General features: G+C 36.8%; 1 protein-coding gene across 2 annotated transcripts; it reads right to left on the bottom strand.

Annotated features, from left to right (window-relative positions):
• Positions 1–1,674: 1,674 nt before the first annotated feature.
• FAM174A (family with sequence similarity 174 member A) lies at positions 1,675–25,930 on the bottom strand. Of its 2 annotated transcripts, XM_043913691.1 has the most exons (3): positions 25,311–25,918; positions 15,044–15,178; positions 1,675–2,234 (listed from the first exon to the last, which is right to left on the bottom strand). In XM_043913691.1, exons 1-3 carry the CDS (start codon positions 25,751–25,753, stop codon positions 2,231–2,233), a joined length of 582 nt encoding a protein of 193 aa, XP_043769626.1. In that variant the 5' UTR covers positions 25,754–25,918; the 3' UTR covers positions 1,675–2,230. The 2 variants fall into 2 exon arrangements, with proteins under 2 accessions (XP_043769626.1, XP_043769627.1); XM_043913692.1 differs by lacking the exon at positions 1,675–2,234 and having other exon boundaries at positions 15,040–15,178; positions 25,311–25,930.
• Between the last annotated feature and the right edge of the window lie 117 nt (positions 25,931–26,047).

Here is a 26,047-nt window from a genome sequence, read left to right as displayed (position 1 = left end):
GAAGTGCAAAAAGGAAAGGAGAATAGCTAACATGTTTTCAAACACCAGCTACTTTACAATGTGCATTTAGTTTTGTAGGTGAAAATCCTAACCATATTCTCACCATGCTTGCTACGCATCTAATAAAAATTTATGTACATTGTGTGCTAAATAAAATCTGGTGTACTATCTGGCACTTTAATCAAAGTAACTAATGATGATTAAAACAGCAGATTTGCAATACAAGAATGACTATATGAAAGTAATGAAATGCAAGCATTTTTAACAAACATGTCAGAATTTCATACTCAGATAAAAGATATCCTTTTTAAAGTAGTAACCTAGAGAAACTGTGTATTTCTAATAAAGTTGCTGCCACATATTAAAACATTTGGTAACATCCCCTTTAATGCCAACTTACAGATCATGTATGAAGATTATCATTGCTTTATCTTAATAGCTAGTTTTCTTATTTTCTGACAGATTTGATTCTTCCATTTAGTTTTAATGCAAAAATCAGTTTATAAATACAACAATTATTAAATGAATTAACACTATTTCTAAGACACTACAGTAAATGATTTTCAAATATCACAAAATGTTAGGTATGATCTGGTTTTAATAACATTTTTAAATGATGAAGCTTCATATAAGAAATCTGGAGGCTCAGTTTCTTTCGGAAATTAAAACTAAAGTATTTATCAACACTGTGTAAATAGTTCCTCATAATAACTATTAGTGGGAGCTGAACAAAGGCTGATTCCTTTAGAAGAGGAAATATATTTTCTCTTTAGTCTCTGTTTACATAATATACAGAAATATACTGACATCAGGGGGACTTTGCTCACTGTGGTACGCCAGTTAGCATACAGGAGAAACTAACTTGGCATTTTATACTCCAAGTTACCTCATTGTTAGAGGATTACCTGTCCTTGCCTTGCTGAACTCTAGAGAGGCTTCAGGGTTTATTTTGGCCAATAAAATGTAGATGGAAATGAAATATACCACTTTAGGGCAGACACTTATGAACCAGCATGCAGTTCACCACATCTGGACATTTAGCTACAAGACAATATTCCAGGCTGAGGTTTCTTCATCAGCTCGGCCCTGGAGAAAACACTATGAAGAGCAGAATCACAGTCCATAGCAAACGGGCAGTGTGAGTGAGAGATAAATCTCTGTTGTCACCCACTGTGATCTGGGGACCATCTGTTACTCAGTATCAACTAGCCTGTACTGACATACACATTTAAATTACCTTCACCACCCCTCTAGGCAAAGGAGTCCATGACCCATACTTTTCCTGTAAGTTCTCCTCTAATTTTTAGAATGTGAAAAACTGAAGTTCAGTAGGGTTAATTACATGTTCAGAAGATAACGAGGTCAGTCTCTGTATCTAGGTCTGACTCCAAAGTCTACGTACATACTTTAATTCCTTCCCCTTCTACGTCATAACGTGATGGGAACGTTTTCACTGGTACTTCTCTCACAATACTGTAAACAAATTAAATGGCTTTGAAATTCACTGGTTTCTGAACTATCTAATCAATGTGGTATCATACTTTAACAAGGAAGTTGTTAAAATACAATAACTTTTTGACAGATTTTTAAAGAAATCATATAAAATACATACGCTAATACGTAACTATAGCTTTCGGTTTACTGTATAAACACACTTTGTTTATACCACATTCAAAGAATTTTAAATCGTATTTATTGTTTTACACACAACACAGACATTTTTATTATTTAAAAAACCCAAACTCAAGATAATAAATTTGGCTTCTTTTCCCCACAAAAACGGGAAATACATCTTGGTAAAGTTACACACCAGTTGGTTGTTGGGATTTATAGTTCCAGGAAAAAAAAACAAACTTAACCAGCCAAAAAATGAAATTTATATATATATATACATATATAAATAAAATTAACTGATTAGTACATAAACAGCTTACAATAATAAGGTAAGCAAGAAACAAAAACTGATCAGAAAACACACTGCTTTAAAGTAATTTTCAGATCTCTATTATAATACAATTTACTCCCAACAACTCTGAGCCCATTAAGAGCACTTCTATACAGAGAAAAACTAACAAATGATACATATTTATTGCAACAACAAATTGAAGGTTATCATAATATATGTAACTTAAATACCCCCCCCATTGATAAAGTGGCTTTTTATTCCTTAAACACAGACATTCTGCTCTTCATTGTAGAAGATGAAGTTTTCTCATCAAAAGGCACATTCTTATCTGCAAGAAAAAAAATACTATAAATGCTTATCCTGGAACAAATTTGTACACACTTTAAAACATCCCCAAAGACTTGGAGTACCAGAAGATAATGAAAGTATTTAATATAAGGAAATTATAACGAAGGGCACTAATAAAACACATAGTTACTTTGTCTACACTAATTATATCCGATACTATTCTTTAAATTACACTTCTAACTTTTTCAAAGGAATTTTATACATAACTAATGTGGGTACCATGAACAACTTTGACAAGTATACAATGTAATTATTTATTTATAGTTTCTGTAAACACAATTCTTAACAGATTCTATTTCTAAAACTTCAGAAAGTAGCATTAATTGAAGCTGCAAGGCGTGGAAGTATATTCAATGAAACTAAAAAAAAGCTTTTAATGTTTATAATACTTATATTTATAAATATAAATATTTTATATTTATATATTTTTTATAATTTTATATATTTATAATAGTTATAAAAATTTTCCATACAAAAGATAAGGTTTTCTATAAATTATATGATGTGATAAATGTGCCTAATTTCTTACCTTACTGACTAGTTTATGGTAAGATGAGGATATATTTTCATCACACTATTTTTATATACCTTAATTCTAATTATACATCAGGCTTTACTGCTACTTAATCTAAACCACAGATGCTAAGGAACTTCTACTAAAAAGAGCCATTACAACCGAAAACATTTAATCCAACCAAAAGCAAAGGTATGCAGATTTTACTAACTTAATAAGTTCTCCTTTATAATCATCATCAACATATAGAACTTCATTGGAGATACCTATGAGAATGAGTAATACTCTTTTTCCAACTTGCTGTTTATCTGAATCTTAGTAAGCAATCTACAATAGATCTCTAAATGATTAGGTTATTACAAGCTAAGGGAATTCTAATATATTTTGAGGGTAAATTTAAGTTTTTTAAAAAAACACATATTGAAGGTTAATAAAAAACCTGTTACTCATGAACAATAATTGCTCAGAATTCATGCATTCATTCAGGGTCCCCTGCAAAGCCAATTCTCTCTTACCAGTTGCCAAGTTTAACTTTCAGAAAATACTTTGAATAGTCAGAATGACATATTTTAATTATCTGCTCAACATCTATTATCTCCTCTTTGCTAATAAAAATACTGATTTATTTTTGTGAGCAAAGTAGGGTGACAATATGCTAGAAGGAAGGGTCGGTTCTGGGAAATTTTGATTTCCTGATAAAAGGACAGATGTGGCTTGGGTTCTTGCCTCTCACTGTCTTCTTTCCTGGTATGCAGATGTGATGGCTGAAACTGCATGAGCCATATAACCAGGATAAAACTAGCATCAGAAAAGCTTTAGGAACACCACACAGATGTAGATTCTGTCATCAAACTGCCATTGAACAGAAGCCAGCAGCCAACTTCTGCAGGCTTCTCATGATACGAGAAAAACTTTTGAACCTCTGTAATTCTAGATTCTCCACTACTTGTATTAAAAAATAGTCAAACTAACAGAAGTAGAGAACAGAATGGTGGTTAGCAGGGACTGAGGGAAGAGGGAAACGAGGAATTGCTATTCAAAGGGTATGGAGTTTCAATTATGCAAGATGAATATGTTCCAGAGATGTTCTTGCTATGTAACATTGAACCTAAGGTTAACAATACTGTAATCTGTGCCTAAACATTTTAGAGAGCAGATCTCATTTTAAGCATTTTAAGCATTCTTACACATGCTTTTCTATGAGGTAAAGCAAATGTGTAGTAATAGTACATTTTATGGAAATCTCAGTTTGGATATTTTTCAAGCTTCAAGAATGTTCTGTCTCTAAACATTATGCAATGATACCATATAAAAAAAAAGACATTTTTCAAGGACAACCTAAGAGCTAACTCAGAAAATCTTAAACTATCAAAACAGCTATTAAACCAAATCAAGTTGGAAAGGAAAAACTGTCTTAGTGTAGTCAAGAATATTGTTATTCCTTCTTCATTTAAATACATTTGCAAATATTAGATTCCTGGTTTTTTCCCTCCCTGGTCCTTTTTAAAGAAGATATAATGTCTTCGGATTTTAAAGAATGAACACTATCTGAGAATGCTCGGGAAGGTTAATGCCTTAATAACTGTGTTTAGAACTCTTTTGTTCTAAACTTGAGATCCTTGTCCCTTTACTGTCCTGCGACCCCACTCACATGAGTCAGCCTTATGGGTGGCAAGCTCTGCCTGCATTGTCCATCCAGACCAGCATATACCTTAGAGAGTTTGTGATCCAGACTATCACAGCAGAACACAAGTCCTAAACTAAAGCCGTAAGTAAGCATTTTATTAAACAGATCAACTGTTGTATGAACAGAAACTTGTGATTCAGCTTGTCATTAAGAGTTTCCATTTGACAGGATTACTTTAGAGCAGTCTAACACTTGTTCTAGCTCTGTACTGTCTAAAACAACAGCAATCTGGCAATTAAAGTTAAAATTTCAATTAGTTAAAACCCAATAAAATAAAAAATGGACATGAGTTTGGGTAAACTCCAGGAGTTGGTGATGGACAGGGAGGCCTGGCCTGCTACGGTTCATGCGGCTGCAAAGAGTTGGACATGACTGAGCAACTGAACCGAACTGAAAATTAAAAATTCAGTTTCTGGGTCACACTAGTCAAATTTCAAACTTCTGAAAAGTCACAGAAGGCTAGTGTGGCTACCAAATTAGACACAGCATTTCTAGACCATGTAGAGAGATGAGAAAACAGCATTACCAAATAGTGTTTAATGTTATATTATCATTTAATAATATACAAATTTTTCATGCTCTTAACCAATAAAGACATTGCGATGATAACTGGAGCAAGGCAAAATTTCCTTCTAAGGCTCAATGTCCACAGAAAAGGAAAACATACAGAAAAACCCCTAAACCCTACACAAACATCCTCTTTAGCTACCTGTTTAAATAACAACAAGGACAGCATAGTTCCCAAAAGTGGATAAGGTACAGACTATCCTACTAGTAACACACACTGGACATCCTCAAATACCAATTTCTATCTAGCATTAGTACTTTGACCGATTCCTATATATATTCTATTTACTTTGAATAACCTTAAGTGTTTATTCTGATAAAATGTTATGCTCTACATTGAAAGTAGTGATTTAGAAATTAGAATTATTTTCAAATTGATAACTATTTGAATAAGATCTTCTTAAATGAGAGTTTCTGGTTAACACATTTATATCAAATCTGTTCCCTGACTCCGATATGCTGTTGCTAATAACCAGAAAATATTCTGTGGCCAAGTAACACTGAGCACAAATGTCACGAACACATATAATACAGTATTAAATTTAATGACGCAGAAGAGAGGAGCTAAGAAGCAAATTTAGAGTTTTTAAAATTACATACATGGCAGAAATTACTAGAATAGCCTTGAAGTGATAGAAGTACTGGCTTTTAAAAAGTGCCAACCAAGATTGTCAAAATGTCCTTTAGTGTACACCATTATAAAATAATAATAACTTTACTCTTCAGTAGACATCAAACAGAATAACAAGGTATTATTTCCACTTGTTTTGTGTTACGAAGTAATGTTTAAAACTACATTTTTGAGACTGGTTATGAGTATTTATTTCCAACATGGTGGTAAGAAAATGAAAGGTAAGTTTTGGTTAATACATAGTTGTCTCTGATTTCTCATCACATTTCTATCAGAGAGAGCTAATATGTCCTACACAATTGTTAAAACATTGGTATGTGGTTTACAGTTTTATAATTCCTTTGTGTAAAATGTTTCACTAACCAAAAGAAATTATGTCTAATATACAAATAGATGTAATAGGCTAACAATAGAATAACAATAGGATAACAACAGCAAATTCAAGAGAAATTATATTAACTAAACAGCCTGAGCTATTTTTTCCCACATACATACAAATTTTCCCAATAAACCTCAATGCTTAAATGACTAGACCTAGTGGTAATGATGGTTAAATCATCCATTCAATCCCAGATGATGATTCTGAACTAATTATGGTATTTTCATTTTTCCTGCCAGGGTTCAATTTAGCAATGATCACATAACCAATGATATGAAAAACAAAAATAAAACTCTGTTAAACAGAGTTTCTGGGGAAACTTTTCTCATTCCTAAGAAAGAGACACAAGATAGCTGGTCCCCAACTTTCACTGAAAATTACTGTTCAGGGCATGATTATAGGAATTGCTGGCACCATCCTATTACTGGTCTAAAAATGAAGCTCACACATGAAGAGAGTCAGAATTAAGAGGATTGGGGGGAACAGAAGCTGGAGTATTACAGAAAAAATAAACTTCTCTCAGGAAATTTAGATTAAATCATATAGTAGCAGTTCCATATGGTTCAATTTAGTGCAAAGAAACAGTAAAATTATTACTCCAAATTTTAACCACCAACAATAATCATTATTAAAATTTTGATATATTAAAAGCCACATCCTTCTGTAGTCACTCAGGAAGAGTTGACTACAAAAGGCTAGTTTCATACTGTGATTAAATCGTAGTAGAGAAATTAATCTACCTCTCTGAAAATGACTTGTTTCTTGTTATTTTGTAGACAGAGTTTGGAAAATGAAGATGAAGTAATTTTAGAAAGCACTTGAACAATGAAGGAAGCATCAGTAACAGATGATCCAACAAGAATCACCAGCAGTTTTATTGCAGACTAATATGATTCTGCATTGCAACTGACAAAGCAGGCAGATAATATTTATATTCCTCATTTTAGAAGTCTTCATTTGATTGCTCCTCAGCCTTTTCACTAAGATAAAGTATAGGGGTACCCATGTTAAAAATGAACAATAATACTGTGTGCTAGTATAGAAGACAGAATGAACAGACTTTAGAATTATTTTCTTTATGGGTATAAATCATATAAATATTTAAAAAATGAAATGAGGACTGCAGTAGGAAGAGAAGCCTAGATTATTTAAACTCTTCGAGCCTCAGTTTTCCTATCTTTAAAGCGAAAGAAATAGAAACTACTTTGCAAGACAGTCTCGATGAATTCATCATATACGTAAGGAGCTTAGTACAGAGTCTGGGACATCCTGCACTAAGGTAAGCATTTACTATTAAGAGATTATTATATTATACCTGTTATAGTTCTGCTACCCTACTCTCTCCAGTTTTCCTCCTGGCTCAGTGACAGGGCCCGTGCCTGATCTTATCCCTCGGAGGGCATTCTCTCTACCACTATCATTCATTCCCTTGGATTTTCTACCATTTATATGACTGCTCTGGGAAGCCCTTGGTAAAAATCATCTTTGAGGGTCTACAAGGACCTTGTGATACACTCTCCATATAAGTGTTGATTTTTCCCTTTAACTGAGAGCAATGAGCGGCATTAACCATGATTATCAGCTGTTACCAAAGTGAGTCACAATGGGATCTATACAGAACAATCCCCAACTTAGGACAGTTTGACTAAACAAGTCTTTGATTTTATGATGATGTGAAAACAATATGGATTCAGCTGAAACCATACTCCCAATTTTGAATTGAAGATGATCCAACAAGATCTTTTCTCAGGCTAGCACGATTTCCTTTGTGATGCTGGGAAATGGCAGGGAACCACGGTTCCCAGTCAGCCATGAGTTCACGAGGGTAAAACGAAAGATACACTTAAAACCATTCTGTACTCATACAACCAAACTTTAAGTGTAATATTCAACAAATTACATGCGACATTCAACACTGCTATAAAATAGGCTTCACGTTAGATGATTTGCCTAACTATAGGCTAATACCAGTGCTCTGGCTAATGTAAGCGCTCTAAGCATGTTTAAGGTAGGCTATGCTAAATACTGACGTTCAGGTTAGGTGTATTAAATGCATCATCATCTTATGATATTGTCAACTTATGATGGCTTTGTCCAGACATAACTCCAAAGTAAGTTGAAGGAGATCTGTTCATCTTCTCCATGAGATAAATTGGCAATGTTGAACAAATTGATGGCATAATGCATGTTTAGCATCTGACACCAACACTGGAGGGCTTCCGAGGTGACTCAGTGGGTAAAGAATCTGCCTGCAATGCAGGAGACACAGGAGATGTGGGTCCGATTCCTGGGTCGGGAAGATCCCCTGGAGGCGGGCATGGCACCCTACTCCAGGGATTCTTGCCTGGAGAATCCCACGGATTCTGGTGGATTACAGGGGAGCCTGGCGGGCTACAGACCCACAGCATCATACAGAGTTGGACGTGACTGAAGCAACTGGGCATGCACGCACCAACATATGAAAATCAGAGGAGGGCCCGCCTATTGAATCTATTTCAAATGAAGTAACAGAGTTTGTACTGTATATCTCATCAGAAAATAATCTCTATGTTATAGAAGGTAATAGGAATACAAATACACCTCTACCTACTTGTCTTTGAAACTTCTGCCCAGAAGGAGAAAAGAAATGAGTCTACCTTCCTCTCAAAGTGAGAGACAGAAAAAGAGATCCATGTGTGCATAGACTTTGGGGGAAAAAAAAATCACAGAAGATATCTAAAATCAGTGTAGGTATTATTTAATATTGTTTGAAGAAGAGAATAAAAGGAGAAAAGAAAAACTAGCCTTTGCCTCTTGGCACCCTGAAGTATCCATCCATCTTACTGCTCACTTCAAAAGGCACAGAAGTAGGTTGGGCCCAGAGAAGAGCCTTTCCTCTGGTTTTAGCAAGGCTAAAGAGTGATAATCAGGAATTCCAACTCTAGTTCAGACTTCTCTGTTCTTTATTCCTGGCCTATGGATGTGTAGCTATTGTTAACTGCATGAGGCTGGGTATTTTATCCGTTTTTGTTCACCACTATCCCCAGAGCTCAGTGGAGTGCTTCGGGATACATGGCAGACAGTTTATCATTGCTTTTAATGAAGAGATGAATGCATCCAATTTATTATGTCCTCTAGGATATCACAGGCACCTCCAATACTCATGGTTAAAAATGACTTCACACTCTTTTGACAAAAATCCCACTCCTATAAATTTACCCTGAACATACACCTCCAACAATACAAAAATATGTATGTGCAGTGTTATTCACTTCAGTATAACTTGTACCTGCAAAATAATTGAATGAAAACTACCTAAACATGAAAGTATAGGCAACTGATTCAATAAACCATGATACATATACAACATGGAGTACTACATAGCTGTGAAAAATAAAATCTCTATGAACTTACATAGCATGACTCACAGGAGTACTATTAAAAATATAATATAAGAGTATATAAACTATATGCTACCTCTTGTGTAAGAAACAGAAATATAAGAAATATATATTCCAATTAACTTCTATCAAGATAATCACAGGAGGACCAACTGGAAAATAATGAAACTGATTATCCACAATGGGTGAGGAGGGAAGAATGGTGTGGAAGGGGTCAAGAGAGCAATACTTCCCTGAGTATATCCGAGAGTGAGTGGGTATATGTTCTTAAAATTTTCTGGTATAGTTTTTATTTTTGGAGGCATGTTAGTTTTTTTCAAATAAAAAATAAAGACAATACAAATGGGAAAGGCAGAAAAAAATCTAGGACAGAAGTAAACAAGTGACTTAAAATTTTTATTTTAAATGACTACTATAAACACAATCGAAAAGGGAGAGGAAAAGAACTAAGCCAAATCACTTATAGTACCTGACTACCCTCAGTCTGGGGCAGGATGAGGTGGTAAGGAGAAAACTGCAAACAAATCCTCAAGTCTTAGTAGTACGTTTGTCTACTGTACATGCAAAGTGATTCTCACACAATATTAGTTTTATTATAAGACTGAGCAATGAGTAAATGTGTTGATGTTGGGAGCCAGGATGTTGCTGGAAGTCATTCTTAACACAATGAACAAGAAAAATGCCATTATGGAAAAGGAAGAAAGCAAGAAAGAACCCAGTGGGGATAGACTGGAATGGCAGAATGGGAGGTATGAAGTAATAGTATATAAAGTATGCATATATATGTAAATATGCATGCATATTGGAGCAAAAAATGCAACCCACTCCAGTGTTCTTGCCTGGAAAATTTCATGGACAGAAGAGCCTGGCGGGCCACAGTCCATGAGGTCACAGAGTCGGACATGGCTATGCGTGTACACACAGATACACTCATGCCTGTATAAGGGCGCATTGTGTTTTGCGTATGTGCTTATACATAAATTCACAGAACTGTCTGCTGAAGGATGTCTGGTAGCAAAGGGCTCAGCTAGTACCCAAAGGAACCAGGGCTCCTTCGAGAAATGGCTGATTCCATGGTTGGAGCAGTGCAGATACAAAATGAGCCTGGAACACCTTGTTAGGCCGGAATGTACGGAAATACTTAAAAAAAATGGGAGCAAGTCACAGGGGCAGAGAAGTCAGCTTGAATAGGCTCCCACTGGCAAGCACAACAATGAATTATTATGAATCCTTACTGCCAATAAGATAGACAGACAGACAGATATATAGATAGATAAAGAAGAAACAAGGATAAGCTCTTGCTAACAGTACACGTCAGTGCCGACTGGTAAATATGGAGGAAATGTTGAAGTTGGAAAATCATGATTTTGCAACTATCATGGTGAATATTAAATCAGGCAAGAATGACGACAAATGGGTACTAAATCTCGGGGGAAATTTTGATGAAAAGCAGAATACTGTATGATTTTAAAATGCCTTTTTAGTAGCTGTAAAGGGGAAGAAAAGTACATATTGGAAAATTAGACAAAATTTTGAAGAGGAACATCACAATTACCACTGCTACTGAAGGACAGATGAACTCTATGTGTCTGCAGATAAGGATGTCCTGAAAAGGATGTAGGAAGATCTATGGAGTATTTCCACCAAGAATGCACACTCTGAATCTAATAAGAAGGAAATATCAGAAAATCACTTATATATAAAATGAGAGGGATGCATTCTTCTGTATCATTATGACTGGGAAAGAGAGAATATAAGAAAACAAATGAAGTAATGTGTCAAAGATAGGTGACTCTAGATTAAAAGTTTAGGGTATTTTTTGTACTATTTTTACTCTTATAATTTTTCTATAGAATTGAAACTATTCCCAAGGCGGGGGGGGATTAAGTAATGCATGCACATAGGCTCTTTGAAGAAAAAAAATCCAACAACATAGAAGTATACAAAAGGAAAAGTAAAAAATGAAAATGAAATGTCAGTCCTCAAATCTCACCTATTCTCCACTGGAAGGTATGCTTTACGAAGTCAGGATATTTAAAATTTTTCTTTTCTGTTTTGTTGCTTTAATGTGTTCCAAGCCCCTAGGCTAGTGCCAAGCAATAAAAAATTGCTGTATGAACTAGCTGTTATATCATTGATTTATTGGATGGATAAGGCTTAGACGATAAAGAATTCGCCTGCAATGTGGAAGACCTGGGTTTGATCCCTGGGTTGGAAAGATCCCCTGGAGGAGGGCATGGCAACCCACTCCAGTATACTTGCCTGGAGAACCCCACGGACAGAGGAACCTGGTGGACTACAGTCCACAGGGTGGCAAAGAGTCAGACACGACTGAGCGACTAAGCACAGCACACAAGCACACTTCATGATGTGCTGTCCTCCTTACTTAATCCAGACATATGTTTTTCCCAAGTCTTCTAAGTAAATGGTATCATAACACTAAGAAATTCAAGCTTATTTCATTATCGATCATCATTGATAATTATCATTATTCCCGAAACTTGCATCTCCATTATTACTGGGTTGTTTGTTCGGCCTGAATGAACGTCTTGGTTGATCCAGTTACTTCCATTTCTCTATCCTTCACCTTCTAAACAGAATACTTAAATCCTGTTGACAATATCTTTCAAAGCCTCTTGAATAATTCACTCCACTCTAATTCTCTTTTCTAAAATTTATTTGAAAAAATTTATTTAAAATTTATTCTCTTTTCTATTTATTTGGCTACTCCAGGTCTTTATTGTGGCATGTGGGGTCTAGTTCCCTGACCAGAGATTGAACATAGTCCCCCCTGTTTTGGGAGGGTGAAGTCTTAACTGCTGGAACATCAGCAAAGTCCCTACTCCTCCAATGTATGTATACCATCTAACTGATCTTTTTCCCAGTTCCCTTACTTCTCCAAGAAGTCTCTACTCCTCCAATGTATGTATACCATCTAACTGATCTTTTTCCCGGTTCCCTTACTTCTCCAAGAAGTCCCTACTTCTCCAGTGTACGTATACCATCTAACTGATCTTTTTCCCGGTTCCCTTACTTCTCCAAGAAGTCCCTACTTCTCCAGTGTACGTATACCATCTAACTGATCTTTTTCCTCGTTCCCTTACTTCTCCAAGAAGTCTCTACTCCTCCAATGTACGTGTATCATCTAACTGATCTTTTTTCTGGTCCCCTTGCTGTTTATCATAATCTTCTTACAATTTATGCACAGTTATCTTCAAAATATAGCTTTCATTATGTTTTCCCTGTCTTAAAATTTTCCAAGTGACTTTTTGCAACCTGTAGAATAATTTGTAACTGATTTAACATGGATCACAATCTGCCTTCTAATTTACTGTTCTGCCTTTTGCACTCAAAGCTCAAAAATAATTCCTTCACCCATTCATTTCTTTCATACATACTAATATAGTATTCACTTCTTTCAGTTCCCTGAATATATTTTACTCTTTTGCTTCTGATTCTCTGTGACTGCAGTGCTCTCTCCAACTCTCAGCCCCTCTAGTCACCCTTCATTTAGCTAATTTTTATTCATGTTTCAAGTCTCAATTTACCTGTCACTTCCAAGAGGTTTTTCTGGATCATTCATTTCTGTGAGCCCACTATATATTCCCACATCATCCTATTCTTCCTCTTTCTCTGTTTCTGTAACTCTGACTAATGTTTAGCTCCCTGAGGGAATGCAAGCTTCATGAAAAGAGGGGTATGTGAAAGATAAATAGGAGAGAGAGGCCTGTGATGAGGTGAGACGCAGAGTAAGAGATGGCTGTGGGTGATGACATCTCATGGAAACTCTCGCCTTCTTATATCCCTCCCACCTTCCCTGCTTCTGCCCCTCTTGATCTCTCCTAGGCCACTTTTCCCACTACGACAAGAGGTCTCATTCTTCAACACACATCTGATTATTTGATTATATACACTCTGGCCAAATACCATCAGGAACAATAGCAGGATAACAACAAACTCCTTAAAAAACAAAAAAAACAAAAACTACTGGCACGTCCCCAGGACTTGTCACAGCTGATCCCTACATGTAACACACTGCACGCATAAATATACACACACACACAACAGTCTGCATTCTAGACATTTTCTGCTGCTCACTTTCTGAATAAACTATCATCTGTCACAACTACAAACTATGGGTAGTTGTTTGCTGATTGTAACAACCTTTGTCTTGAGTCAAGCACACTTGAAATAGACAAGCTAGGCTTCAGGTTCAGTTCCTCTTTGAAAACAACCCTGACTTCCTAAGTCAACTTCCTTTTCTGTGTTCCCTATCTGTGTTTGTGCAGAAGAGGGACCTCATGTGCACTGAGCTTTTTAAAACATGACAAATACTACACTTCTAAAATACATTAAAAACTTTGCAGAAGATTAAAAGAAAATAATTATACAAAAAAGTGAGACTCTGCCCCCCAATCCTCCTCAATGAGCACCTTCTGTAGGGTGAGCCCAAGAGGAGAGAAATGATGAGCTGTTTGCTCAGTCTCAGTTTCCCAACAGTGTTTCCAAATGACTCTTACTAGTCACTCTAGTATGTAAAGGTAAGGATCTGTTACACACAGTGGCTCCTAAACCCATGTGAGCAACTTCATCTGACCTAAGCAAACAGTCAATAACTGGCGATATTAGACTTAATGGGAACTGTACAGTACTTTATAGCCAATTTAAGGGCTTTTCAGGGGGTATATTTGAATGTTCTAAATAAACCTGAGAATGTTCTAAATAAATACATTTTAATGTATTTTATTCGTGTTGTATTTTCACTAAGATACAGAATTGCTAATGAGCAAATACAGTTGTTTGGGTCACACTTTTACATCTAGACTCTACTACTACTATGGCATTTTATGAATATATTTTTATTAAGTGAATTAATTACCAGCACCTAAAGGCTCATATATATCTGAGTTAACAATCCAATTTTTGTTGAGTCTTTTTTTAACCCCCAGATTGCTACACTCTTTCTATATATGTAGCTGCCTCTGGATGCTGGTTTTCCTTCACTCAAATTATTCCTCCTCTATTCCAACATGTCCTTCCCTATTGAGTGGAAACTTTATTGCTTCCCTTCCACATGCCATCTGCACTGAAACTAGTCTATATCCATGTAACTTTGTTTATCCAGACCTTTTAGGAAAGGTCTTAACTCAGTGAGAAGAGATATGAGAACAGACATAATAGTCGTAGTATCAGGCTGCTGACCATTAGCCCCACAACTTTGCCAAAAACACGGTTTATAAATAGAGTAACAGAGACTAAAACCAAAATATTTTCAGAATGCAAAAAGAAAATCAAGTTTACTCATCTCCCTCTACACAATGAAGTTTACTAATCAAGCTTCCTCATCTCCCGTAACCTCCCAGAACCACCCCCCGCCCCACCACATGCACACGCACACACAGGGGATTATCTTCTTGCAGCAGCAAAAAGAAGGAAGCTCCGCAAGGAGATCCACAGTGACAGTTTCCCTGGGGGATGGTATTCTGTTGTCTACAACTATTTTAGCAAAGCAAAGCGAATGCGAGCTACTGCCTGGGTAGCACAAAGAACTTCATTAAACAGAACCAAAAACTCATCATTTAGGATAAAAACTGTTGAAAGAAATTCAACTTTAAACTGTTCAACACTTACCTCCGAGGATGATTGGCATCAAACAATGTGTTGTCATCCTCCTCATCATCTTGCTCTAAAGGTGTCAGCTCCATGTTTTCTATGTTAGTGTCCAAAACCCCATATCTCCTAGTCTTTCGGTTTCTTCTTCTCATCCTATTAAATAGAGCATATTAATGAATAAAAATTATTTAAGTGTGGTATGATTTTTATTTTATACTTATTTGTAAATTAAAAATAAATTACTCCAGTTTCTGACACTGAAGGCATTCAGTATCAGAATGGCTACGTCTTGGGAATGTAATCAATTAACCATCTAAGATTATTTACTTATTTTTTAAACAAAACCTACTCCTGTATGTCTGTGTGCCGTCACCATCTCTTCTGCCTGACACACTTTCTTCTCTGTCAGCTGATAATGTTTACAATCTCTTAAGTCGTTGTTCTTGTCCAATAGTTTTACTAAGGCCTTCTATTCCAGCCTTTCTCCCATCTCCTCTGAGCCTTCTTCTTACTTTCTGCCCCTCTAAGAAACTGTATTTATATATGCATTCAAATTCTAGGCTGGGGAAGCTTACAATCTCGGCTGCATCGATCAGAATCACCTAGGGTGTTTTTAAAAGCTCTTTACTTGATCCATCAGTTCAGTCATTCAGTCGTGTCTGACTCTGCAATCCCATGGACTGCAGCACGCCAGACCTCCCTGTCCATCATCAACTCCCGGAGTTTACTCAGACTTACGTCCATTGAGTCAGTGATGCCATCCAACCATTTCATCCTCTGTCGTCCCCTTTTCCTCCTGCCTTCAATCTTTCCCACCATCAGGGTCTTTTCAAATGAGTCAGCTCTTCGCATCAGGTGGCCAAAGTATCCATATCCCCACACAATTGAATTACATATTTTCGGGGCAGAAACTAGGCATCAATAGTTTATTAATGTTCTACAAGTGATTCTAGAGTAATGAAAGCCAATATCCTAGATCACTGGTTCTTAAGCGTGGTCAGTCATCTAAGGGCTTATTAGAAAAACAAATCCTCATGTGTATCTAGACCTAATGAGTAAGAAACTCTGAATTTTGGGCCCAGAAACCCATGTTTCAACAAACGTCTCTTGTGAGTTTGATGCAAACTAAGTTTGAGAACGACTGCCCTAGAGGAAGGAAACTATTTTAGAGTACTAAACATTATTATCTGTATATATATGAAGAGGTGTCATGTTTTAGAATCCTACTCTCTCCTTTCTCAGATAACTTTCCTTTTCCTTCAAATTATTTACCTCCATTTGCATTTATATGTGCTAATTATATACATTTGAGTGTTTATTTGCCTGTCTCTCACTGAGTTCCATGAGGGAGAAACCATGCCTATCTGGTTCACCACTGCATTATGACCTTGTAGCACAGGGTCTGATTAATTCTCCTTAAATATCTGTTGAAGGTCTGAGTGACATCATATTCTAGCTCAGTGATCCAAATCTGACCTTGATATCAATGCCTAAGTCACCTCCAATCTAACAACCTTAACTCCACACACAGAAAAATATGCTTCACACAAGTATCTGTAGGAATTTAAAAACAAAACAAAAGATATCTCAGCAAGTGATAACAAATACGTTTACTTAAATTCTGATTCACTTTGTACGAGGTAATAAGCGGGATAAGAAATACTACAACTAGAGCAGCAAGTATATAGCAATACAAGCCTCTATATAAATGACAATGGGGGGCCCTGGGAGATAAATGTCTTGCTTAAGACAAGACATATTTGAGTTTCACTAAGTAGAGGGTGTTGCGCTAGTTTCTGGATATAAAGTACTTGGCCTAGTGATCAAAATTTAGAAAATATTACTTAAACTCTAGGAAAAATTAAGATAATTTCCACTAATCACTGCTTATAAATCTATCTGCCCACCCAAAGATGGTAGAAGAGGAAACAGAGGTTTAAGTACGGTATTTAAGCTACAAATATGACCAATGTAAGAATTAATACTAATATAACTAGCAAGAATGAGGTTGATTCATCACCATCCTGGTGATTGTTTGAAGTCTAAGTGAGTCTTTTTTGTATAGTGAGAAATTACATGGGTTATGTTGTTAAATTTACAAGCATATATAGGTGTGAATTTATCTATGTCACACTCACACACACACACCCCTCATGCAGACCAGAAATCTAAACTTCTGTAAAGGATTAGACAGTACATTAGACACTGTAGATCGCATATGGTCTCTGTCACACATTCATATTAGTTTCTTTAGTTGTTATTCATCTTAATTTCTTCTGTTGTTACTTTGATTTTTTACAACCCTTTAAAGTTGTAAGACATATCCTAGGCTCATGGGCTTAAAAAAAAAACAGGTCAGCAGACTGGACTTAGCCTATGGGTCAGTTTACCAATCTCATCTCTAATTTAGACTCATGAAAGTAATTCACAGAAAAACTAAAGAGCAGAAATGACAAAAGTACTGACACTTTTGTAGGAATAGAAAGGTATAGGGGAGTTATAAATCACCATCGGTAACAGTGGTAAAGAATCCGCCTGCCAATGCAGGAGATACAAGAGACACAGATTAGATCCCTGAGTCTGGAAGATCCCCCAGAGTAGGAAATGGCAACCCACTCCAGTATTCTTGCCTGGATAATCCTATGGACAGAGGAGCCTCGTGGGCTACAGTCCGTGGGGTTGCAAAGAGTCAGACATAACTGAGTGACAGAGCACACTCATAGGTCCTTTGGAACCACGGGATTTAATAACATTTGCATGCATTGCTTTGATTTTAAAAACTGAAAACTTAAGAATGAGTTAAGAATACTCAGGGTTTTAAATTCTTCTCTTCTGTTTTGCCAGTCTGTTGCTTCTAAAACATATGGCTTTCCAAACATTCTTGCAGTTTTAGCCATGTGAAATTATTTTCGGAAATAAACTAGATTTCTTCCAGGTCATTAAATTGTCAATATGTTAATAACCAGGCCATCATCAGTCATAGGATACCTTAGCAAGTCTTTAAAAAGGAAACGATATGAACATTGATCTTAAGGACTTTTGATAATTATCTCAGCTAGCATCTTCTCCATTTCCAAGGTCATCATCATTCCTTGAATGATTTCCCAAACTTTCAATGAGTGGATAACCTAATCTGCCCAATAATGCTATTTTTCTCTTTCTGTGTAAAGTGTAAACATTTGACTGCGTTGCTATGAACACTTTATTATTTATTCTAGCTTCTACTGTCTTTTAACATATATAAATGCTACCTTCTGAACGTGAATCCAAGCTATTTGATAAGAACCTATTTCATATGCAAAGAGAGTGCACTCTTTGGCACCAAATAAATTGCGGAATGCAGTTCAATTAAAATAAATTTTGTGTTTTAGGAAATGTTACTAATTCACCTAAGAATAAGTCAAATTAAAAAAACAACAACTACATATCATAAAATAGAATTTAAATTTAAAATGAGACTCCCCTAAGAATATCTTTCCTAAGTCCAAAGATATATGCAATAATGGCTACATGGTCATGGCAGCTTTATGGCCATAAAAACATCAGATACAATACATCCATATGCAGTGATTTTTTTTTTTTTTTGTCCTCAGGGAAAGCCAGAAACATTTATAAAGCCTTAATATCGGGCTGATTCAAGGGACCATCTGCTTAAAATATTAATAAACACTAAGTGCAATATACATATAAAAATGTATTGAAATCTTAAGTAAAAGGCTAATATGCAATGTACATTATTTTTGAACAAAAGAGTAAAGGATTTAAAATTCATGCAATTTTAACAGCTGTGGTTCTCTACACAAATGATTATTTTCATTAAGCTCACAATGCCCAAACTTGTCTATGTATGTTAATAATTACATACATAGCATTATATATATGTACATTATTTTACCAGAGTAAATGCATAATTGCAGTTTGAAAACAAATTTTGTTGGGTCTTAAAAAATGGAACTTTAAATGTTAGAGAGGAAAATATGTAAGACTAAGAAAGCAAAAGAAAGTAGCAGTATGGTTTATACTATTGAATTATATTCCTTTATCGCACGGTGATCACAGGTAAATGATCTTGATCAGATACCTTCTAGATATCCAAGTTATTATTCAAATAGTTGTCTCAACTGAATGCAGATTCCTCAATGTTTCATTATACTCAGGTTGGTAAGAATCATTTCTGTCTAAATAACATGTAAACGCTACAGTAGAAAAATAAAGTTAAAGTACTAAAGTAAGGTTGATAAAGTTTTATGTAAAAATGTATGATGCCACATAAAATAAACACAACAGAACAAAACTCCATTTCGTTTTACTACTCTGTGAAAGGGAGACAGGCAATCAATGTAACCTGCTACAACCTTCTGCGCTGATCTGATTTTTCTGTTTTAACTGAATGCCTGTAGGACATTATTAAGTAATTTCTTCTATTTAACATTCAAAACTAGACTGAGGAATATAGTATTTAATGGATATTCTATATACATACATTCTCCTATGTGATCAGGTACAATGATAAAGCTGAGTCAATCTTAACAAAGGTACAACTAATGATACAAAATTTGCCTTGAGTATTTTGGCGCAAAGTGACCAAGAATGATTTTTGGAACTCATTTTGTTTCTGAGACATAGCTAAACAAAATTTGCTGAGCCACAATTTCAGTTGTTTATGACAACACAGTATACAACATATAGCAAAAATTATTTTATCTGAAATTTCTCTCATCTATCATCTCCCATTCTTTTTCCTCCTTGCCCCCACCCCATCTCTAGCCTTGTCAGACCTAACCTCTTGCAGATTATAGTTTCAGAGTTCATATATTATAAGAGTATGGTATGGGGGAGGTTTTAGAAAATATCATGAACATCCCCACCAAAATATTACAATCGAAATCATAGATACAAAAATAACTCACTAAAAATAATTATTATTTCCTGGGTGTGCATATAAGTCAGGCAATTGAAGTAAGCAGCTTACAAGCACTACCTGAGGTAATCCTCACCACAAGCCTTTAAGTATCCTTATTCTAAACATAGGAAGTCAGACCTTAGAAAAAATTAAATTTGGGACCGTAAATAGTAGATCAAATAATCAGGCAATTTTATTCCCAAGTCTGAGTTCTTAAACATGAGGCTGTATTTATTGTCTTCCTATATGATTCAAAGTAATTTTAACCAAGGTCCAAAGTTAGCTACCAGTCTTCTGATCCCTAACACAAATGATCTTACATTATACAGACTGGATATATTAAGTGAATTGCATTTTCTGGTTCATCCTTTCCTGGTAAAAAGTAAGAACCAGGTAGCTACTAGCAATAACAAGTGCATTTATGTTCTTCTGGTTAGGCCACTTCTTAGTTTTGTTGCAGTTGCACTGCAACAGTTATTGGCTTTTTATTTATCCTAAAGGAAACTTCTGCCTTAACAGAACCATGATTTTGCTTAGACAGCAACTGATCCCAGCCCTGTTTCTGTTGCTTAGTCTTGTCCAACTCTTTGCAACCACATGGACTGTTGCCACACCAGGCCCTTCTTTCCCAGGACTTAATTCACCTTTCCTTCTGTGGAATTTGACTCCTAAACTAAGGGACAAAGAGACTGAAAACTACTGCATACCTTCACAGAGGATTATTCCTGCCGAGAAACCTCTGTGATACTTTAGTCTCTTCTCTCCTAAACTTAGTTTCTACTTGTGAATCTCCAGTTGCTTTTTGACTTTCTGTTGTTGTTCAGTTGCTCAGTTCTGTGTCTCTTTGTGACCCCATGGACTGAAGCACTCCAGGCTTCCCTGTCCTTCACTATCTCTCAGAGTTTGCTCAAACTCATGTCCATTGTGTCAGTGATGCCATCCAACCACCTCATCCTCTGTTGTCCCCTTCTCCTCCTGCCTTCAATCTTTCCCAGCATCAATGTCTTTTCTGATGAGTCAGCTCTTCCCATTGGGTGGCCAAATTATCGGAGGTTCAGCTTCAGCATCAGTCCCTCCAATGAATATTTAGGAATGATTTCCTTTAGGATTGACAGGTTGATCGCCTTGAAGTCCAAGGGACTCTCAAGAGTTTTCTCCAACACCACAGTTCAAAAGCCTCAATTCTTCAGTGCTCAGCCTTCTTTATGGTCCAACTGTCACATTCACATATAACTACCGGAAAAACCATAGCTTTGACTAGCTAGACCTTTGTCAGATGTCTCTGCTTTTTAATATGCTGTCTAGGTTTGTCATAGCTTTTCTTCTAAGGAGCAAATGTCTTATAATTTCATGGCTGCAGTCACCATCTGCAGTGATTATGGAGCCCAAGAAAATAAAAGTCTCTCACTGTTTCCCCATCTATTTGCCATGGAGTGATGGAACTGGATACCATGATCTTAGTTTTTGGAATGTTGAGTTTTAAACCAGCTTTTTCACTCTCCTCTTTCACCTTCATCAAGAGGCTCTTTAGTTCCTTTTCTTTCTGCCATAAGGGTGTGTCATCGGCATATCTGAGGTTACTGACATTTCTCTCAGCAATCTTGATTCCGGCTTGTGATTCATCCAGCCCAGCACTTTGCCTAATGTACTCTGCATATAAATTAAATAAGCAGGGTGACAATATACAGCCTTGACGTATTCCTTTCCCAATTTTGAACCAGTCTGTTGTTTCATGTCCGGTTCTATCTGTTGCATCCTGACTTTCTGAGATCTCAATATTCTTCCAGGAAATCCCCTTTAGTTTAAGTTCACCTGGGTCCTTCTATGTGTTTAATTAAAATAGTAACTAATAGAAGTAGTAATCTAATATTCCTTTAATATTGGAAGGAAGCGTTCAAGGAAAAATACAGAGGAGATGGAAAATGTTATTTACTTTGAAAAATCTAATAAAATAACTGTTTTCCCTAACTGAACATTTCTCAGTCTAATCAAACCCAGTTCATTTAGTTAATGTCTGACTGCAAACACTGTACTTAGCCTTAGCTAAACAATGATTTGTAAATAGCCTTTGTTCTGAGGTTTTTGAGTCTTCCCTAGGCCCACACTGATCCCTGATTAAGAACTAAGAATGCTTATATATTTGGCAACTGCTTACCCAGTACCTACCATATTTTGTACATAATGTTCAGCACTGGGGATATAACAGAGAATAAGACATACAACGAGTCTCTTTTCATAATGACTATATACCAATCTTAGGAAGCCTACTCTATTCCTTCTATATATATATATTTCAATTTCTACAGAGAGATTCTAATTTTTCTTTGGAATATTTTTAGACTCAGAGGGGAAGTTACTTCTAGTTACACATTCATAATATCTAAACTAGATTAAAAACAATACAGAAGTTTTATGGAGTTCAAGTACTTTACAAGTAAAATATTCTGTGTTTTCTCATATCAGTTAACGAAAGGATGATTTTTGGCCCATTCTTCCCTGTCGGCACAAATAAATAATGCTGCTATGTTGCCACACCTATTTTGGAAGTGGAGAGTCAAAATGGATATTCACCAAAATAAATGATTTGCATAATCTGGAAGCAAAAAGAATGAGTTCTGTTCTGAACAGTGCCCAGAAATAGTTAGCATCAATCAAGTTGGACATCAGGTGGCCAACTATATTTAGAAGTTGGCTTGAATGAATGTACTAGATGCTGGTTAGAGTCCAATTTTTCTTAGCCATAGATTCAGAATTTTTCTGTTAACAGAAAATGTTAATGAGTCATTCAATAAAATCAGACTGAAAAGACTGTACCCTTATAAGCTTTACAGAAATGAAGATGGAAAATCCATGGCAAGAAATATTTATATTTTAAGATTACAGATAAGGTAAAAGCAAAATGAAAAAAGATCATCTCCCAAAAGTTATCATCAGACTCATCATTTATTTTGTGCATGAAACAATACTTAGGGTACTCCCATTCTATATGGAAAATATACAGCATTAAATAACAATTACATGGTGAGAAAAATAATTACTGCTCAATTTTTTTCTAATTTTTTTTTTCATATCAAGAAGAAAGTTTCAGTTTGGTGGTTATATGTCTGTAACACCTCATGAACATTTTCCAGCTTTCTCTTTAATAAAAAGTGGGCCTGGATTTGCTGGGTTTTGTGAACCAATACTATGCAACTCAAATAGTGTTTCCACCAGTGATTTTCAAACATTTTGAACTTAAAATTGCTTTACATTCTTAAAAATTACTTAGGACCCTGAATAGCTTATGATTATGTGAATTATAAATATCAATTCTTAATACATTAATTAAACCTAAGAAAATTTTAAATACCATTTGCTTTTTAAAATTATAATAAATCCACTACAGATTAAATAGCTCTTTGTGAAAAATACATTGTCAAAAAGAAAATCAACAAAGGTGAAAAATGGCACAGATTTAGATTCTTTTTCAAATCCTGTTAATGTCTGGCTTAAATGGGAAGAACTAGATAGAAAATGAAAAGAGAGAAATTAGAAAAATAGAAAACTGCTAGATTTTCGTATCTGCTTCAGCCTTCAATCATTTGCTATGTGTTGTGTGGTTGAAGGCTAAGAAGAAAATCCAGGTACAGTAGATATGAGCTTGGAAAATGGAGGTACATTTTAATAGCTTTTCCGATACTGGTGTTTATGTTTTTTTGATAGAACACCAAAACTCAACGAGAGGTAGTTATGACTCTTATTAAGAGTTAGCTGCACTGTGGAATTTGAAACTATATCAATGAACTTCTTGTGTCCTATACACTTATAAGGGAATGTATTATTTTGAAAATAGTCTCAATCTTGCAGATACCTGAACAAGTCTTAGAGAACCCTCCCACCCTCCAGGGTTCCCTGGATGACATCTCTAGAACCACTGGCTTAGGCTGTATTTTTTCAGTTAGTTATTTAAGCCAAGGAATGTTTTAAAGAAATACATTAAATAGTTGAGCGTAGGCAGTTATAGGAAAAAAAAAAGTGAAATAATTTGGAGAACCAGTGCATTCCTACACACCTACCTCTACTGCATTAAATAGAAGGAATCTACCAAGTGCTTCCTTAGCTCTTCTCCTGGCTGGCTGCTTCTAACAGTGAGTTCTCGGCTCTGCATGCCAGCTCTTCAGAGAGGTGGTCCCCAACTCAGTTAAAGAGCCTTTATTATGATTTTTCCAAATCGGTCTCATTACACAGTTGGAATGTTATAATAAATACCATGACTGATGCCATTAAATAACTTTACTTCTATAACAATGGAATGTATCAAGTGGGAGTTACTTACAACAATATAAAATACCACTAATTGAACTATGTAATTCCTTGTCTATTTGATAAGGCATTAAAGGGAGTAGAAAAATAAGTGATAGTTATTCATAACCTGGTACAATGTAAGCTCCTGGTTTACTTAATCAAAAGTTTGATCACAGATTTGGACAGATATGTTATTAGAGAAAAAAAATTCAAACAAAGCAAATGATGGACAGTATAATCAACCATGATCATTAGATATCGTGGGACACCACTTTATTCTCCTAGGTCAGTTTTATCATATGTAAAGTGAAAAATGTCATTTAAGTGTCCGTATTTGTATCAAATCTGAAATTTAAGTAATTCTCTAATAACATTCTATAGTAAGAATAGGTTCAAAAAACTATTCAGGTGTAACTTTAAACCTCTGAATGACTTAGAATTATTTACAGATGAATTCATTTTAGAAAAGTTTTTTTTGTAAAACAGCAAATCTATTTATTAATACAAATTTTTGTAAAGTTAAAATCATATATAGTTAAGATATTAAACATAATCTCCAGCATTATAACGGGATCATATTTATTACATATTTTTTTTTCCTTTGCTGCACAGGTATCAGTTTTCCATCTTATCAAGAAATCGGTAACATTTCGCATCGTTTATTTAGTGTCATGCAAAATGAATGCTAGACATTTCTAATGGGGACTCTAACAACGACTGAACCATACGAAGTTGTCAGTTTTCCCGGTTCAAAAGAGATGGAAACTTCATAAGGTACAACCGACGGTGGCAAGTTAAAAGTCAACAGCAAAAAAGTGCTGTTAAAAGAACTCTTCTTTTTACCTTTTATAAAATAAATCACCCTTAAGATCATTTTGCATTACAATTAACTTAAATATTGCTACAGAGGTTCGGTGCTAATTTATAATTTAACATGAAAGGGAGGCAGCAGGGACTTGGTGGTCTAAACACTCCTAAAGGTACCACAGGCTTTCAAGACCGTCCTCGTCACAATCTCACTCAGCAGGCACCGGGACTTGGGGGTGGGAGGTCAGCAGATAAGCGCGCCTCAGGCCTGCCGGGGAGGCTTTGCCTCACCTGACCGTCCTGACGACGAAGTACACCAGCACCGCGCCGCTCACCACCATCAGCACGGTCAGGGCCCGCTGGGTCATGGGCTTGTCGCCGGGGTCAGGGCTCACGGCCAAGACGCCGCCCGCCGGGCCCCCGGCCCCCGCCTTCCCGCCGGGGTCGTCGGCGGCCGGCCCCGCCCCGGGCGTGCTGCCATTGCCGCCCTCGGCGCTCCGCGCGCCCGCGGCTTCGAAGGCCGGGGCGCGGCCCGCGGGACGGGCGGCGGAGGGCTCGGGCGGCGGAGGGGGCCGGGTGCGCGGGCCGCGCGCCGCGGGCCGGGGGTCGGGCGCGGCCCGCGCTGCTGGCGGCCGTCCCGCTGAGGGCCCGCTCAACTCGGGCAGCAGCAGCGACAGCAGGAGCGCCGAGGCCAGGGCGCGGCTGAGGCAGCAGCTGCAGAGCGTCGGCTGCATGGTCCGCCGGCGGCTCCCTCACCGCGCGCGAGCTCCGGGGCCCGCCGCCCTGGCTCCAGGCGGGACCATGGGCGTGTTAACTGAAGAGACGGAGGAAAAACGCTGACTGGACCCGGGGCGAAGACCTGGCCCGCCGCAGGTGGCGGAGGCGGCAGCCGCGGCAGCTGCCGGCGACAACCGGAAGTTCGTACATCTCAGCGGCCCCCTGCTACTAGGGACGCTCGTGGTTGCTAACCTTCCGGGGCTGGCGCGTTCCGTGACGTCAGGTATGCGAGGCAGTCTGCGCCGCGCGCA

Source organism: Cervus elaphus, chromosome 9 (assembly GCF_910594005.1).
Source record: "Cervus elaphus chromosome 9, mCerEla1.1, whole genome shotgun sequence".
NCBI lineage: Eukaryota > Metazoa > Chordata > Mammalia > Artiodactyla > Cervidae > Cervus > Cervus elaphus.
This window is presented reverse-complemented; position numbering and strand designations above follow the sequence as displayed.